General features: G+C 41.3%; 1 protein-coding gene across 3 annotated transcripts in view; it reads right to left on the bottom strand.

The window, feature by feature from the left end:
* Positions 1 to 18259, bottom strand: part of Dcun1d1 (defective in cullin neddylation 1 domain containing 1) — a 38788-nt gene extending 20529 nt beyond the window's left edge. The window contains exons 1-2 of one of the 3 annotated variants that reach the window (XM_063224376.1): positions 18150 to 18259; positions 791 to 1007 (exon numbers count right to left, since the gene is read on the bottom strand). In XM_063224376.1, coding sequence (XP_063080446.1) covers positions 791 to 965 — 175 coding nt within the window. In that variant the 5' untranslated portion in view covers positions 966 to 1007; positions 18150 to 18259. Of the gene's footprint in view, positions 1 to 790; positions 1008 to 13618; positions 13797 to 18149 lie in introns of those variants that run through there. The other 2 variants (XM_063224375.1, XM_063224377.1) reach the window with 2 other exon arrangements.
* Between the last annotated feature and the right edge of the window lie 1137 nt (positions 18260 to 19396).

Here is a 19396-nt window from a genome sequence, read left to right as displayed (position 1 = left end):
TTAAAAGGCATTACTCAAATTTTATTAAAATCTGGTACAAGGGCTGGGGATTTGGCTCAGCAGTGTAAGTGCCTGCCTGGCAAGCATGAGGTCATGAGTTCAATCCCTGGTACCAAAAAAGTAAAATAAAATAAAATCTGGTATAGCAGGGCCTGGCAATGGTAGCTCAAGCCTGTAATTCCAATACTTAGGAGGCTGAGGCAGGAAGATCACCATGAGTCTGAGGTCAGCCTGAGGGCTCCACAGTGAGTTCAAGGTGAGCCTGAACTACACAGTGAGACCTTGTCTCAAAAAAAAAAAAAAAAAAAAAAAATCGGTTCAGTAGAATTTTACAAAATTGAGGGGAGGTAGCCAAGCATGGTGGCACTCACAATCCCAGTATTTTGGGAGGCTGAGATAGGAGGATCACCAAATTTAAGCCCCCCGCCCCAACATATACTTAGGGAAACCTTGTCTTTAAAATAAAATATAAAAATAGGGCCGGGAAAGTAGCTCAGTGCAAAGTCCCTGGGTTCAACCCTTGGTATCACAAGAAGGGGAGGGGAACGTGGTAACCCCTGATCTTCTAGTCTCAAATTGGATAATGGGAGAGGGAAAAAAAAGGAAGCGATATATCAAGATGTGATTTTAGTGAAAAGAGGAAATGATTTCTGCTCTCAGATCTCCTGAAATAATTCTCAAACTATAGAGCTCTGCTAGACACACCCACCCAGCTTATATTTTATGTAGTATTTAATTTCTCACACACCCATAACTTCAGAAATATTTAACATCACACGCAAACACTCACCTTTGTATCTATTGTATAGTTGTTCTAACTTCTTCCTGTCCAATGATCCTTTTACACTCTCTCGTATATAAAGTTCAGGATTTTGGAAAAAATTATCTGTTGCAACATCTAACTTCCAGTCATTTTGAGAAAGACAACTTACTGCAGTTTTTTCACTAGATTGTGTGAAGATCATAAACTGTCGAACTTTATCCTTCTGCGATGATTTCAACTTGTTCTATTGAAACCAGAAAATAAACTGAAACTCTATGTAAAATCACATAAGACTGAGTTTTTCTTTATGGCTGGTTAATCATTCTCATATAATATTTTTCCTCATAAAACATTAGAACATTTTAGCTTAAGGTTTATTTTTGACCTAATAATAATTTTTCTAAAAATCCTGCAACACGTAGTAGTTTTGGAAAAAGAAACTAGCCAGGGCTAACGACACTCGCCCGCCCTGCATTTCTCCTAAGGAACAACACGAGGACCAGGTGCAGGATAAAGGCTCTAGAGGGGAAGCCCTGCTACTCTCAGTACCCTGACAGCTCACGCTCCAGGAGGGAGGGTCAGGAGGGGGAGGAGAGAAGTGACACTATTTAGCCAGTCAGTTGAAAGACTTGGAAAACAATGAGATTAACAGGCGTACCAAAGATCCTTAAGGGCATGGTGTATTATCTGTGCTGTTTTTCTGTCTTTTGTGGGTTGTTTTTAATTTTAGTTTTGTTTGCTTATTTGTCTTTTTGAGATAGGGTTTCACTATGCAGTTCAGGCTGATCTTGAATGCACTGTGTAGCCCAGGCTGGTCTCAAACTTGCATCAACCCGCCTGCTTCAGCCCCCCAAACGCTGGGATTACAGGCATACACCACTACTTATGTGGCTGGGAACTGGACCCCGGGGCTTATGCACGCAAGGTAAGAGCTCTACCACTGAGTCATATCCCCAGCCCTTTTCTGCCATATTCAACAAATAAAAGGAAGCAACAGAGTATCAGTATCCTACATTTTTCTTGGTATTCATGAACTATATAATTATCACTAGAATTTCCTCATATTTACAACTTTACAGTAGAATTACCCTTTCCCCTTTCTACTGAAGAAATCACCTCTTTCTCCCAAACTGAACTTAAGAGAGGCCATTCCTTGCTCTCTTCAAAAAACCCTTTTGTTATAATACTGTTTTCATCCATCCCAGGTTGACAAGGATTTACTTCTCATCTCAACCGAACACAAAGCAAAGTAATGAGCCCCTCCCTTCCTTCCAGCACCAAGAATGACATCTGCCCTCCTCTGACACCCAAGTTAGGTCTCCTGCGCAATTTCGGCCTCCTCCCCTAATACAGTCTTCTCAGCAAAATAACTGGGTTCCTCTTACACTAGCTACTATACTAATGAGAAAGAAAATACTTGAGAACAGCATACGTTAACAGGTATTCTATGGTTTAAGACACATATTGAGGGGCAAGGATTTAGCTCAGCAGTATAAGCACATGTCTGGCAAGTGTGAGGTCATGAGTTTGACCCTCAGTATCAAAAAAAAAAAAAAAAAGAAAAGAAAAGAAAAGAAAAAACACATTTGAGAATCCCAGAATCTATGATCTGGCCCAAATCAACAGATCACAATCCTTAACTCCCTGACTGGATAGATGAGAAAAACACACACAAGGGGCTGGGGATTTAGCTCAGCGACCTAAGTGCCTGCCTTACAAGCAGGCAGTCGTGAGTTCGATCCCTGGTACTGATAAAAATGAAAAAGACAAAAAAAAAAAAAAAGAAAGAAAGAAAGAAAAACACACAGAGACAGTGAAGGCACTCACGTTGTTTAGCAGAATGAGACAAGCACAAAAAGCTCCCACACACCCAGGTCTCATTCATCTTTCCATAAACAATATTTGCTGCACATATTCATAAAGTTTCCAAGAATCTCAAGGAAAAGACCATCAAAGATATTACTATTTCCACCTATCACAAAGTAAAAACAAAGCTATGCAAACTCATATACTAAAAACCAACCCTGGTCAGAAGAGGCAGCACACACCTGTTATCCCAGCACTAGGAAGGCTGAGGCAGGAGCATCACTGTGGGTTCAAGGCCAGCCCGGACTAACAGTGAGTTTAAGGCCAACCTGAACTATTAGCAAGACCCTGTTTTAAAAAAAAATAAAATCAACCCTGTCTCTGGCAATATCAGATAGGTTTATTCTCAGGAGTCTGATCTGATGTCCAAACACTTCCTTTTCATAAATGTTACTATTTAAAATTACATATTAAAAATCTCAGCATGTGGGCCAGGGATTTAGCTTAGCGGTGTAAGCGCCTGTCTGGCAAGCATGAGGCTGTGAGTTCAATCCCCAGTACCAAAAAAAAAAAAAAAAAAAAAAAAAAAAATCTCACCCTGTGTGTTCTCCATTAAAACTGAGACGCTTTGAATATGCTAACCTATTGCTACCACAGTGATGGCTCTGACCATTAGGGAAGTCACGTCTCATTTTGTTATTTTTTAAAAACTGTATGAAATAAATAATTGCCAACTATTTTAACTGGTATAAGTATAAATTTCCAGTATCTGGAGTAATACCAATAAATTTTAAGAAGAAGCTACAGCTACTCAATTTCCAACAGCATAAAGCGTAAAAGATCATGCCCTGCCAAAAAAAAAAAAAAAAAACCTGATAGTTTGGACTCCAGTTATGCCAAGACGTCACGGGCAATCCGATTTCTAGGCTGGGCTCAAACTCAAAGCAACCCTCCTGCCTCAGTCTACACCTGCCTTAGCCTTCAGAGTGCTGAGACACAGAGAGGTGCCACTATGTCCAGTGAAAATACTGCATACATTTTTTGATTATTTCAAATCCTGATCACAGAGAGAGAGAGAACATTTCCTATATATGCATCAAATATACGTGCATCCAACTATATAAAACATATTAAGGAACATGAAAAATAAGCACTAATACAATTCCAATGGGAGGGTTTTTAATACCCCACTGTTACAAAAGCCCAACTAGACCAAAAAAAAAAAAAAAAAATCACAAGAAATACCAGAACTGAACCAAACTCTTGAACAATGCACTTAGTCAATGTCTACAGTGTTCTACCCCACAATATCAGAACACATATTCTTAACTGCACACAGGAGAGTCTCCAAAACAGATCACATACTAACTCATAGAATAAGCTTAAGTAAATGCAAAAGAATTGAAATTATCCCATGTATATTATCAGATCACAGTGCAATGAAATTGGCAAAAGAAGCCACAAGAAATTCATAAACACAAGGAAATTAAGTAACACCCTTCTGAACAACCAATGAGTCAAGAGGAAATTAAAGAAGAAATTAGTTTACACAATTAAACAATAATGCCTATACCTACCAAAACTTATTGGACACAGTGAAAGTCCTATGAGGGCAATGAATATATACTAGTGGTGAATACCCATATCAGAAAAATAGAGCAAGCTCAAATAAAGAACCTAACTTTGAACCTCAGGCTTCCAGAAAAAGAAAAGCAAATAAAACCCTAGCTTATAGGAGAGAGAAAATTATAAAGTTCAGGCCAGAAATTAATGTAATGGAGACTAAGAAAACAATAGAAAGAACCAATAAGTCAAAGAGCTTATTCTTTTTTTGTATTTTTACCGGTATTGAATTTACAGGGATTGAACTCATGACCACACGCTTGCAAGGCAAGCGCTTATGCCACTGAGCTAAATCCCCAGCCCCAAAGAGCTAATTCTTTCAAAGATTAAATATAACTGGCAAACCTTTAGCCAACTTTATCCAAAGGAAAAAAAAAAAAAGAAAGAAAGAAAGAAAGAGAAAAAAAAAAGACCCAGGTCCATGTAATTAGGAATGAAAAAGATGAAATCCACAAGGTCAGTAATACCTACTTCAAGAATCTATATTTTAATAAGATGGAAAACACAGAAGAAATGGACAGACTCCTAGATACATATGAATTACCAAAGCTGAATCAAAAAGATACGAAATTCTAAATAACCAGTATCAGTGAATCGAGTTGGAGATGTAATTAAAAACCTACTACAAAGAGAAGCCCAGGCCTCCTGGATTCACTGCTGAGTTCTACAAGAAATTTAGAAAAGATCTAATGCCACTATTTCTCAAACTCTTTATGAAACTAAAAGGGAAGCAATAATCCCAAATTCGTCCCTGGAAGTAAGCATTATCCTGCTACCAAAAACACGATCCAACCAAAAAAGAGAATTAAAGGTCAATCTAATGAACATAGATGCAGAAATCCTCATTAAGATGACAGACACAATGCAACAAATCATCGAGACCATTATACACCATGAGCAAATAGTATTCATACCAGGGATGCAGGGACAATTCAATATACGCAAATTCATAAACATAATATACCATACAAACAAAGCCAAGGACAAAAACCATATGATCATCTCAATAGATGCAGAAAACACTTGACAAAGTCCAACACTCATTCAGTATAAAAACCATACAGGAAACTGAAACAGATGGTCTTTAACTCAATCTGATAAAAGACATCCATGACAAACCAACAGCCAACATCATACTAAATAGACAAAAACTGAAAACTTTCACTCTAAAATCAAGAGTAAGACTAGGATATCCATTGCCACCACTCTTCTTCAATATAGCTCTGGAAGAAACATTAGCTAGAGCAACTAGACAAAAGAAAGAAATAAAATAAGATAAAAAAGAAGTTAAATTATTAGTCAACACTCAAAAATCAACAACCTTCCTGTACACAAATAACAAACACATTGAGAGAGAAATTAGGGAAACTACATCTTTCACAAACAATACCACCAAAAAAAAGAAAGAAAGAAAAGGAAAGGAAAAAGAAAAACTTATGAATCAATCTAACAAAGGAAGTAAAAGACCTCTACTTGAAAATTACTCTGAAAAAGGAGATTGAAGAGAACATCAGAAAATCAATATCCCCTAAAAAAAAAGAAAGAAAGAAAATCAATATCCCTTTTTCTTGGGTAGGAAGAAACCACAAGGTGAAAATGACCATACTTCCAAAAATTGTTAATACAAATCTAATGCAACCCTGATTAAAATTCCAACAGTGTATTCACAAAAATAGAAAAAACAATCCTGAAGTTCATTTGGAATCAGAGACCTAGACTAGAAAAGGCAATTCTGGGCAACAAAAGCAAGGCAGGGGGCATCACAATCCATGACTTAAAATTATGTTATAGCCAGGGGTATAGCTCAGTGGCACAGTACCTGCCTGTCAAGCATGAAGTTATGATTTCAATTTCTGATACCAAAAAATTATATCACAAAGCTACTATAATAAAAACCACATGGCAAACTGGGTGTGGGGGCACATGCCTGTAATCCTAGCACTCAGCAGGGTGAGACAGGAGGATTGCCCTGAGTTCAAAGCCAACCTGGGATACACAGTGAGTTCAAGATCAACCTGGACTACAGACCAAGATTTTGTCTCAAAAAACCTAAAATAAATAAATCTAAAAACAGCATGGTGCCAGGGGTTTAGCTCAGCAACCTATGTGCCTGTCCCGCAAGTACGGGGTTGTGCATTCAATCTCTGGTAAAAAAAAAAGAGACTATTGTAATAAAGGCAGCATGGTAAGATAGGTACAGTGGCTTATGCTTGTAACCTCAGCACTCAGATGACAGAAGCAGGAGGAGTTTGTGACCAGTGTGAGTTGTGATCACTGTGAGTTCGAGACCAGCCTGGGCTACAAAATGAGCTCAAGGCCAGCCTGAACTGCAGAGTGAGAAAAAAAAGATCAAAAAAAAAAAAAAAAAAAGAAAGAAAGAAAGCAGGCCCAAGGATAAATGGAACAGATTATAGATGCAGAAACAACTCTGGACATACAGCCACCTTCCACAAAGGAGCTAAATTCCTTCACTGGAAGAAAAATAGCCTGTATAATACATGATACTGGAAAATCAAATCTTACCAGATGCTGAAGATTAAAACTAGACCCATATCTTTCATCACGCATTAGACTAAAATTGAAATGGATCAAAAATCTAAACATTAGAACAAAAACACTAACTTTGCTGGGAGATAGAACAGGTAAAACTCTTGAAGACACTGACTTTGTGAGGCAAAGACTTTATGAACAAAACCCCAATTGCATAGGAAATACCACAAAGAATCAACAGGGGCCTCATTTTATTAAAAAGCTTTTGCACAGCAAGAGGAACCACCAACACAGAAGAGTCAAGACAGTTGTTCCTCGGTCAGACAAAGGACTAATATCTAAAATATAAAAACTGAAAAAAAACCAGACTCTCCAAATTTAAAGACCCAACCCAAAATGGGCATCTGAAAGACACTTCTCAGATGAAGAATTAGATACAACAAATAAATTTAGGAAAAAATGTTCAACATCACTGGTTCCTCAAACGATGCAAATTAAAACAACACTGAGATTCCAACTCACTCCAGCAAGAATGGCTATTATAAAGAAATCAAGCAATAACAAGTGCTGGGGAGGTTGCAGGGAAAAAGGAACCCTTTTCCACTGTAGGTGGGAATGCAGACTGTGCAACCACTGTGGAAATCAGTGTGGAGATTCCGTGAAAAACTAAAATTAGAAGTCCCACTTGACCCAGCCATTCCCCTTCTTGGTATTGTCTGAAAGAATTAAAAGCATCAGCCACAGCAACATTTACACACCCATGCTTTTTTTTTTTTTTCCTGGTACTAGGGCTCGAACTCACAACTGCACACTTGCAAGGCAGGTGTTTATGCCACTGAGCTAAATCCCCAGTCCCTACATACCCATGCTTATAACAGCATAGTTTAAATAATAGCTAAATCTTGGAAACAGCCTAAATGCCATCAACTGACAAATGAATAAAAGAAAGATTTTTTTTTTTTTTTTTTGTCTTTTTCCTTTTTATCGGTACCGGGGATCGAACTCACGACTGCCTGCTTGCAAGGCAGGCGCTTATGCCGCTGAGCTAAACCTCCAGCCCCAAAAAAAGATTTTTTAAAAACACAATGGAGTCATTAAGGATATACCTGAGACACTTTAAGATAAAGGTACGCAGCTTGAGACCATATACTGAAGTGAAATAAATAGGACATACACATGTAAAATCTCCAGTGTTTCTCTGTAATTTCAATGCAAGAAACTTAGGGAGGGGGGAAAACGAAGGCAGGGAAAAGAAAAAAAACAAGAAAAGGAAAATATGTAAACAAAGCTTTTATAAATAGAGAGGGGAAGTTGGATTGAAGGTAGGGTAGGAGATCAGAGGAATAAAGAATCAAGTTATATCATGAATAGGTACAAATTTCCTATGATGAATGTGATCATTATATATACCTAAAATGTACCAACAAACTTAATTTAAAAAAGAAACAGATCAATATACAATAGTTTTTTAAAAAATATGTATCACATACAGGTACAAATTCCCTATGATGAATATTATTATGTATAACTAAAATGTTACCGATAAAAAAAATTTTTAAATGCAAAAAAAAAAAGAGCTCAGTGTGGTGATGCATGCCTGTGACCCCAGCACTCTGGAGACTGCGGCAGGATTGTTGTGCATTTAAAGACAGCCTGGGCTATGTAATGAGTTCAAGGCCAGCCTAGACTACACAGGGAGACTCTGTCTCAAAAACTAAAAACTAGGCCAGGCATGGTGGTCTGTAATCCCAGCAAACAAGAGGCTGAGGCAGAATCACTGAGAATTTGAGACCAGTCTCAGTAAGTTACCGGTAAGTTCAAGGCCAGCCTGAACTACACAGTAAAACCCTGTCCCCAAAAAAACAAACAATCCTAAAACTACATAAATAAAGGGCTAGGAGTTCAGTGCAAAGCTCTGGGTTAAATTTCCAGTACTATTGAAAAAAGTTATTAAGTTCTTTAATTCTTAATTATCTATGCTAACAAGAAATAACCTCCTAAAATTTTACTTGTCTTAGCCCTATTTCAACTGATTCTTCCAAACTATTGTTTAAACTAACAGAGTCAGAAGTAGCTAACTTAAATTTGCTTTCCAAACCAGGCATAGTGGCTTGCACCCACATTCCCACCTCGTACTCAGGAGGCAGGAAGAGGTGAGGGATCACTTGAGCCCAGGAACTACACACAGATCATCCTGGGCAGCATAGGAAGAGACCCATCTCAGTAAATCATTTGTTCTCCTCTCTCCATAAACATGGAAATCTCCAACTAACAAGACGATTGCTAAGGCAAACAAAACATAAAAGAAATGAGATGCTTAAAGCTCCATGTGTATGGCCAGCACTCAACAGTGTGCAGTATTTATTTTATAAAAAGGATAATCCTTGAAGGGAAAAAAAAGTAATTCTAAAACTTGGTATCTACTCATATCCTAAATAGAAATACTAAGATCCTTTGAATAATAAGCACTCTAAATATGTGAAATGAAAATACCCTAATATAACAACTTACCCGTGTGCTCAGTATTAAGGAGTTCAAAAGTATAATTCAATAGAATTCTTTAGAAAAGAACTATTTTAAAGTAAATCTCTCTTAAAATTTTTACATTGTAGACAAGCCTAACCACTAACCACTCTGTGACCTGGAATAGTACTAATCATACAAAATAAATTCAACCAAGTATTGATCCCTTGTGCTTTTCTTTTCTTCTGCAGGTGTACACACTAAAAGTGGCCAGGTGAGCTAGGTAATTCCTCACTGATAGTCAGTTGGCTATTCAAGAGCTTGTCTCTGCCCACAAGCAACTGAATCCCATTTGGAACTATTTCTCATCATCGAATGTCATGGCTAATCCCACTGCAACTTGAACACCACATATTGAAATTTAAAGGAGGGTTTTCTCCCATATTTTTTTTTATGATTTACCTAACCTATGAGGATACAGTCAAAACAGCCATTTCACTCAAATGAGCTCTGCTACTTATACACTAAAAAAATTTTAACTTTCAATTCATACTTAATGTATACATCAGATCATTTGACAGGAAGCAACCAGGTTGCTATTTGATGACATGCTGAGGAGAAAACCAGAATGAATCTAATCAGAAATCACAAACCTATTCTGACATGGTGCTACTTAAGTTATAAGAAAAAAAGCCAAAGAAGTAGGTAGGATTGATGGGAAGATTTAGTATAGCCGGAGACCATGCTTCCACTCTGCAGCTCTGTCGCATTATCAGCACTTTACTTTGGTCCAAATTATTTAGAATGCTAACTCTAACTTTCCAGATATGCTAAAAGTGTAGCAATAACTCCTATTTCAAAGGTGGGAATGGAGATTAAATATTTGTAAACTAATTAACATATTATGTTCTCAATAAATGTTAATCGCCTTTCTCCCCAAAGGCCCATGTTTCTTGCATATAGTCATTAAACCACCTACTACCTCCAGATCATATTCAACATATTCAGTGATCTATGAAAGAGATCTTGTGCTGTTTCTATTAACCCAAGTGTGGCTAGGTGGTGGCCATCAAGTTTTTACTGGACATTAGCCAATCATCCTAAAATTCAAAACCCAATGTATAAACTGCATGGTTTAAGAAAACTACAAAGGGTCTTGTCTCCCACAACAATTATCTAGGCTTGGGGATATAGCTCAACAGCACAGAGCCTGCCTAGCAAGCACACGGTCCTGAGTTCAATTCCCAGTACCAAAAAATAACAAATAAAAACAATTATTTATAATATTACAATAAATAGGGTGGCATGTGACATTAGAAACAAGGACTGTCATACTTCAGAATCTGTTAGTGGCTTTCCAATGACCCTTACAATGACCACTCTCAGGCCTACTCTCACTTTACCACTGAAACAGCCCCTCAGCCACACCGCTGGTTCCCTCTACACACTCACACACAACTCCGGCCACACTAGTTTCACTGTTCCTCAAACTCTCTTCCAACCCCTCCACCCTGCTACTGAGGGTTGAACTCAAGGCCTTTGCACTGAGCTACATTCCCCACCCTTTTTATTTTTGAGACAGTCGCATTAAATTGCTAAGTCACTAATAGCCTAGGATGGGCTAGAATACACCCTCCTGCCTAGCCTCCGAATGCTGGGACTGCAGGCATCTGCCAGTACACCAGACATCCCACCATATTCCTGCATGGCTTATTCACTCATCTTCCAGTCTATTCAAAACTCACTTCGTCAAAGCCACAGAAACCATTTTGCAGCTCTGCTTCCATACTACTCCAGCACTTCCAGTCTCCTTCCCACCACTACCCATAGCATTGAATACTTTATAACACGGTAAGTAACAAAATTACCAACTGTTCACTGTTTGTCTTTCCCAATTAAAATGTAACCAAGGATTTGTCAGTTCACTGACACACACATGTTCTCAATGCCTAAACACTGGCATGTAGCGTAAGTTTAGTATATAAATATTGAAATAAATTAAAGCCCTTTACTTGTAGATATGCAAATAAATGTGTAGTAAGTCCTAAACAGACAACCTGGAAGAGATGTACACATCTGGATTTGTAAATTCTGATTTTGTAGAAAATGTAATCTTAAATTTCTAAATCCATACATTTTTTTAAAAGGCAACTAAAAACAGTAATCTGAATTTTGTTACTTAACGTGCTTTGTTACTTGAGAACTTAGGAGAACTCAAACTTCAAAATCTCTCTGACCATCAATTTCTTCTGCAACAGGGAGAAGTAGTAAATTAGATGATCTTTGAGGCCATTTCAGGTCTAAAGGTTCTGCTGCTGAGTTCATTAAAACCCAGTAGATGATATAATCTATATACATCTCACCCATTGATTAGAAATTATTATTATGAAACTGTTAGGCTGGGTAGAACTTTAAAGATCATCAAATCCAATTCTGTCATCTTACATGCAAGAAAATAAGTTTTGAACACTTTTTAAAAGGTTTTCAAAAACAACATAGTATGGTCTTGCATGGTCTCTGATGTTTGTGAGAATGTTAACTGCTCCAAAAGCAGTAAGATTTTTTTTGTTGTTGTTATAGAAAATATTTAAGACAGCCCATGATTTAAGTCTGTCCTACAATTAACAACATGTACTGTGGAAACAGGTCCCTCTACTCACACCAAAAAAGTAACATTAACTCAAAAACTGTAAGGAAAAACAAATTTTAAGCTTGTAATGAAATACCTTAACTACAAAATTCTTATAGGCTCAAATGAGTCCCTTATCAAACCAGAGCCTACAACAAGACAATGCTAGGGACCAACATGAAGAGTTCAGCTACAAAAAGTGTTTAAATCAGTGATTTGTTAGGGAACAAAATTTGGCTTTATAAATTTTTTTTAATTTAAAAAAAATACTTTGTCAACACTGGTATAACTATATGACTTACAGTTAAATTCCAAAACTACCTAATTTAATATTAACTAAAAGGATAAAAACTTATAAGTTCCAATTCAATCTGAATTCCTGAACAACTGATGATCATCGGGCCCCTCCATTGTAGGGAATGCAGTGATGTGGAGACTGTCCTGAACATCACACGTTTCAGTGTTCTGTTTACTAGGGAACTCACTTCATCACTTCAAGCTTGATAATATTTATCTACATGCCAAGAGTTTAAAAACTCTGTTATGACTATTTAAATATGTAAGAAATTTGAAACTGTTGAGACTCCTTGGTGGATCTTGGAATTTTAACAGGGTATTATCAGTCCAAAGATTAACCTACACTTTACTGGAAAGTTTTCTACAAAAATTGTAAAATTTCATGGAACTTAGCACAGAACAAAAATCTTGAACATGTGGCAAAACAGGCCACATATCCACACAGTATGACAGCAAAATACTGCCAGGTTTGGGCCAAGAAGTATCAGTCAGCAAAAATAATCTACGAAAACCAGAGACACTGGGGCATTCCTGTGACACAGGCACACATGTACACCCTCCTGAAAGAGGCCTCTCTTTGCCCCTGAGCAAAAGGACATCATTTTTACTATTCATACTGTAACCTGCATGGAATTCCACTCAAGCTCAGACCGTATGATGCCAAACATCGCTTCTGAAAAACAAAGAGTGCCCAACAGAGTCAGGTGTGTAATTCCCAAAGAAACAACTCGACTGTAAGGGTCCTTAAACATAAAGAGACTCCTCCCCGCTTCCAAACCAAAGAGGAGTAACTTTACAAACTATTTTTTTTAATCGCAAATGGTCCCTAACTGCTATAATAAAGTAATTACTCCTCCCTCCCAAGCAAATAAAATAAGTACTCTAAAGTCCCTAAGTGTGTTTTCGCTAATTTTCTGAAATGAGAACAGGTTGCACTTCCGTAAGCCCCCCCTCCCCCGCCCCGCGTCCAGCTCAGCGGTCTCCCCAGCCTGCAGCCCAGAGGTAAATATAACCTCCACCAACTGGCCGGAGAAACTCCTCTCTCCGCTGCACGGGACGCAGCAGGAGAGGATGGAGCAAAGGAAGGGGCTGATACCGCGCCCCAGCGCAACTGCCCGGACACTTTCGGTGCCGGCGCCGCCGCCGAGGAGGAGAGGAGCGCGGCGAAGTCTTTCCTCTCCCGGCCGGGCGGAGGGAGGCCCCTCACCCGGAACCCTGGCCCGGGACCGGCGCCGGCCGGACACAATGGGGGCGCGGGGGCCCGCAGGCCGGGCCGTTGCCCCTCCCCCGCCCAACGCCCCCCGGCTCCCGCGTCCGCGCCCCACACTCCGGGCTCCCGACTAGGCCTGGCTCCGCTCCGCCTCCTCGGCTCTCGCGTAGCGGCGGCGGCCGGGCGGGAAAGGGCGAAGGAGGAAGGAAAAGGCGGGCAGAGGCCGCGGGCCGCGCTCGGGGCGACGGGGTCGCCGCGGGGCGCAGGGCGGGCGGGCCGGCCGGGTGCGCGGCGGCGCGGCCCGGGCGGCGGGCGGCGGGCGGCCGCAGTGCCTCACCATGTTGGTGTCCTCCAGGCCTCTCCCCTCCTCCTCCGGCTCCGCAGCGAATGGACGGCGGCGGCGGCGGCGGCTCCTCTCACGGGCTCGCCGGGCTCCCGCTCATGCGCAGTGCGGGCGGCCCCGGCGCGGCCCGAGGAGGCTGCCCCGGGGCTCGGAGGCGGAGGGACGGGGACGGCCGCGGCGGCGGGCGCGGGGCTTCCCCGGGCGCGGGGATCCCCGGGCGGGGGCGCGGGCGCGGGCGGAGCGGGGGACACGGGGCAGGGCGGGCGCTGCCGCCCTTCGCGCGCCGCCATCGTCGCGCCGCCCCGCCGGAGTCGGGCAGGGTGGGGGCGCCAAGGGACATCCCTCCTCGCCTCTGGGCGCTGCGCCCCCGCGACGACCGGGGAGCAGGCAGGCTTGAGCTGCGGGGAGCGGCTGGAAGGGGTGTCGAGGCACTTGCTGCGTCCCAAGCCACCTCTCCCCATCGATGCCCCCCAAGAAGGAAGGAGGAAGTAGTAAAATCACCCTCGTCCTGTGTCCCCCACCAATACCCACTCATTTGCAGGATCTGAATGGCATCACCTCCATGTTTAGGATGCCAGAAGAGACCTTAGTCCAGCTCTGCCCTTTACAGTAGACCTCACCCTAAAGTTCCCCAGGGAGAGGACTGGGCATTAGAAGCCCCAGACCAAGGGTAGTATCATTGGCTGTCTACTGCTTACCCTAAAACCTCCTCTGAAAGTTCACCCTCCCAGGAGAAGTTTGGAAGGTATCAGTAGGACATTTTTCTGGGAAGGTTTATGTCACACCCGGTTGACAGTCCAAGCATGGTTACCTTGCATTGCAAATCATCTGAGGCTGGAGAGTACCAGGATTGTTAGCTGGGGATCAAGTGGACAAATATGCGCTGCTAGGAGTTCAAAAAGACTCATTTAAAGTGATCCTTGGCCTTACAAATTTACAGGCCAGGCACAGCTCAACTACTCAGGAGGCTGAGGCAAGAAATTACCAATTCCAGGTCAGTTTGAGCAACTGAGAGAAAGCCTGTCTCAAAACACTGCCCTAGGATACTTGAACCCCTAGGCACAATCCCCAGGAATCTCTATCCAGGGCATCTTCACACACCAAGGAAGGAAGGAAGGAAGAAAATATGGAATAGAGTAAATGTACTAAGAAAAGTGTATCTGAGACTGAACCAACAGTTACATATATTTGATAACAAGGTCAGCCCGAGTAGGCCTGTTGTCTCTACCATCATGTCAACACTGTCTTCCCTGACACAGGCAAGTACTACCACATCAGTCAGCCCTGCTACTTGACAACTTTGGTGTTCTTATCAAAACACCTACTTTTTTGGTAGCTCCCAAGGGCCTACCACTTCCTGGGAACAACCTTGCATTGAGAACTCCCAGGGCTCTACTAAGGCAGATCTTTGGCAGCTGCAGGCCTTTCATACATTCATTCAGTCTGCCCCCAACAGTTAGTGGAGGGTACCAGTGTGGCCAGGCTTCTTGCTGGGCTAGAAAAACAAGCCCTATAAGGCAGACCAGATCTGTCTTGTGCACCAAGCCAGATACTGGACCACATTTGTGGAGGCTTTCTTGGGATTCACCTAGCGACTTAAAATACTAGACTGACTTTAAATACCAACTAACATCTGGGACTTTATGAAAAGGACTCTGAGCTCTTGTTCCATTGTGTTTTACTTCATGGAAGCAATAGTTCGTGGATTTCCTTTACACCCTTTCCTAATTGCTGAGGGGCAGTTCTTGGCCTCACTTCTGCATTTGAACACTTCCTCCGTGGATTTCTGTCATCTCCCATGGCTCATTTTCTTCTACATCGCGTTCTTCCTCTCCGGCCTCTTTGGTTTGCTGGCTTTCTTCTTTGACTCTTACTAAATGTTGGACTTCACAGTCACCCCGGCATCTCTTCCTGCATGCAACCCGTGTCATGCTGTCACATTCCCACAGTGCCAGCCTGAATCTTAAGGAATCTAAAACCCTTACTTCCAGCTCCTGAGTGGCAGGCCTCGGCCCCAATTCTGGTCATCCCCCAGCCCTTCAAGCTTGACAAATCCAAAATCTTATCCCCAAACCTGCTTTTCCTTCGGTCTTCTTGCCAATTCACCCAAAGTAAACACTGCCCCCCATCTAACCTATTACCAACTCTCCTCAATTTTGTCTCCTAAGTGACTTTCACATCTGAACGCTAGCTCGATTCCTTGGCCAAGCCTTTATCACGTCTCTTGACTTAACCACTCTTCCTCTTAACTAATTTCCCAGGCACTACTTTTTTCCACTGCACCAGGGTTGTTTTTCTGTAATGCAAATCCGAACTTTTTCCTTAAAATTCAACGGCTGCTTTAGCCTGAGCCTTTATGGTACAGAATTTTCTCTCTCCTAATCAGTCCACTCCCTTGCCATTCCCCACCACCCTCCATACGAATTCGTCTCATGTATCAGTTTTAACAAGACAAAAGTGCTTTGTCCTTCATATTCCTTTGGTTTCTCTCATTCTGTTATTCCTGGCACAGTCGCTGACACTAAATAAGGGCTTTCCACAGATTGTGTGCTGTCTCTAAGCCCCTGACCCTTGTGTAACCCTCACTTAACCCCTGGAGCTGTGCCAGATTGTTGTGCCCATTCCACAGAGGACAAAATGAAGCACAGACTCAACAGATGAACAACATGCCATAATTGCCACAGCAAGTTAGCAGGGGGGCTGAGGTTAAAATGCATACAATATAACTGCAGTGTATTTTCTCAACCATCAGGATGTATTTCCTACATCAGCTCAGTAATGAATTCAAAAATGGTCTTCCCTGTGATTGTCTCCTTACTCATCCCAGACTCTAGCTGTTATGCATGTTTCTCCTTCTGTACTTGGGTGATACCTTGCACATATTTCTGTCACACTTAGCGTGGCATCACATGATAATCATTTGCCTCCTAGATCACCTCCCCTCCAGAGTGTGTACTGCTCTGAGACTTGGTTGTACGTACCTTGGAATTTTTTGTGTAAAAGTGAGAATTGTACCTATGACAAATGTATGTGCTATGCAGTAATAACTGAGGAAACACATTTTAAAAGTTTAACTTTTGTCTCTTGATTAGTCTTAAGACAGTGCCTAAGGTTGGGGGTAGCACACAGAGATAAAGGGCTTGCTCAGCATAGAGCAGGCCCTGGAACCCCTCCTCAGCACCACAAAAGATAAAATAAAAAGCCTCTGTTGTTTTGTCCTGTGTGCAATGGCCACTCTCCTTGGCGGATGTAAATTGTACCATATGGTCTGATGGTAAATGTAGTAGCAACTGTACCATTGCCGCACTTCCTAGCTGTAGTACTGAATGTGAAATGCAGAATTATTACTCAATTACCCTCACTGTGTGAGAGAAGCACATTTGTTAAAATTGTCCTGGTTATTTTTAAAATGGAAAAGAGTCCTAAAGAGAAAGCATAAATTACAATATTTAACAAAAGGATATTCATTAACATGTTCACATGACTTTTTCATGAGACTTCAAATATTTGAGTGAAGGCTTTATGTTTTCTCAGGTACAGAATCTGAAAAGATTGTTTTTATAGTGCCAGTCTCAATACAGTGATAAGAACTATGATGAAAACATCTAGCTAAAGTTTATCCTGTCTCTTAACTATATATATATACTGTACATCTATAGCAACACATGTAAATTAATACTTCAAGATAAAACAGTTTGAAATTGTTGCTGTTGCTTACAAGTTTGTGTCAAAATGAATATTACCTGATAAAGCAGGCACAGTTCTGTTTAAAGGAACACAAAACTGAGGATTCTATACTTCAAGAGTTTGTTCTTAGTAGAAAGAAAGAGCAAAAGAAATCTGAAGACAGATTGCTAACATTTCTGGTGGTTCAGCTAGCTAAAATTAAGCCTGCAGTCTATGTATGCATAGTTACAATTCAAAGGCACTAGTCTGGGATGAACTACCACAACCCCTTTCATGGAGTGGATTCAGTTTTGCCTCACATTTACATAAATATGCTTATTGAGTTCAGGTTTGCTTATTTATAAATACATAAATGAGTTAACCTATTTGACCTACACAACCCATTAGGGTTTGAGTAAAACATGACATTGATCTTATCAATTCAGAAATAAAGCATTATTTGTTTGTGTGCTAGTCTGCTTATGATAGTAGGGATCAAATCCCAGGCTACATCCCCAGGCCCATAACAATGTTTAAAAGAGTGAGGCAGATATGGTTAGACCTCAGGGTCTGGGATGGAGCCTAGTGTGACCATAAGACCTCTGAAGTGGCCAACATAATCCCCCCGGATTTATGCCAAACTCATCAGAGTAGGGGTTGGACACAAGCTTTCACTCTCCCCCTCCCCGAGGTCTTCCTCGGACTCTTTCATCCATGTCTGGAACATTTAGAAGAAGAATCTTTTATCTGGAAAAAGGGAACCTTCCCTAGGAAATTAGACACCATTGTTCCCTTCACCCAAAAAGAAAGTACAATATTCTAGTAGGTCACTTTCCAAATGAAAAAATGGGGCTATTACCAGAGCCAGTCTGTCGCCTCAAGTTACATGTGGATCTGCTGATTTTAGCTGCTCCACACACATGGTAGAGGAATGGACTTGCAGTAACAGCTGGGACCGGAGGACCAGCAATAGTGAACTCAGGCCATCACTGATGATGTCACAATCCCCCACTGTGCCAGAGTCCCATTCAGACCTCCTTGCCCAGCCCAACTTGGTCACTCCTAGATGAGACCACAGTTCGGGCTAGCGTAGTTTTCCTGGACAGCTCTTTGGTTCCAAAGAATGAGACCATAATGGCTGAAATAGGCCCACAGTGTGGGGAGATGAAATTCCAGAATCCTGGGTGCTTCCCTCGATGCTCCAATGCCTGCAGGGCATTTTCCACAGATGATGACAGAAGCATGCTCTCCTGGTATTGTCTCTCCTGGTTTCCTGTCTTTACCCAGTGGATGGTACATTGGGCATCAACATTCCTTGAAGACTTGCTATTCTCCAGCACAGAATGAAAGGCTGCATTGAATTACAATAAATTGCCATCAAACCCTAAGTTTGTATGATCCTTTCCTAGGAGATATTGGTAGCTCTCTTTAGAGGCCAGGAAGGTGTAGCCAGGTTTAGTCATTCACTCTAAGTGTCTGAAATGCCTTGGCATCACTGTCTGACCAATAGAAGGCAAGTCATGAAGGTGGAACAAAAAGAAATCTTGTTTCTTCATTGTAAGATTTAAGGGAGTTTTTAAAAAACTCATTTATTTGTTTTTTAACATTTATTTCTCTGGAGAAGGCTCCTGACGGCAGTCTCCGCTTCCACTGACCCTTTTCGGCTCAAAGCAGTTAACACAATATCTACATCCATCCTTTCCTAAGCAAAGTTAGGGACACTTCTTTGGGCGGCAGGGAATCTTACAGATAGTGAGGTTATTTAAAAATATCTTAGGCAGTCTGACGGAGCTGGGCCCTGGAAAAGTCTGTGCAGAAGACAACTGTGGCTGGAAGCATAATTACAAAAACAAAAAGGAACTGTGTACCTCCACGTACACAGTTAGATCCTGAGATCTTTACCTTAGTACTTTTTAGAAACATGGACACAGAAAGTAAATATCCTCTATCAGAATTTCACTGGCAGAAGGACAAATCTGCTGATCGTGCCCAAGGTTCAAGTCCTATGAAAGGACATCCTAACAAGGAAGAGGGATGGCCCAGGGCAGCTCATAACAGGGTGGAAAGCATGCTTGTATGTTAACAGACAACAAAGCACCCTTAAGG

This window comes from Cavia porcellus, unplaced genomic scaffold, assembly GCF_034190915.1.
Source record: "Cavia porcellus strain 051 isolate PalLab524CR breed Dunkin Hartley unplaced genomic scaffold, mCavPor4.1 scaffold_14, whole genome shotgun sequence".
Lineage (NCBI taxonomy): Eukaryota > Metazoa > Chordata > Mammalia > Rodentia > Caviidae > Cavia > Cavia porcellus.
The sequence above is the reverse complement of the archived record's forward strand: the minus strand, read 5'-3'. Positions and strand labels throughout refer to the sequence as shown.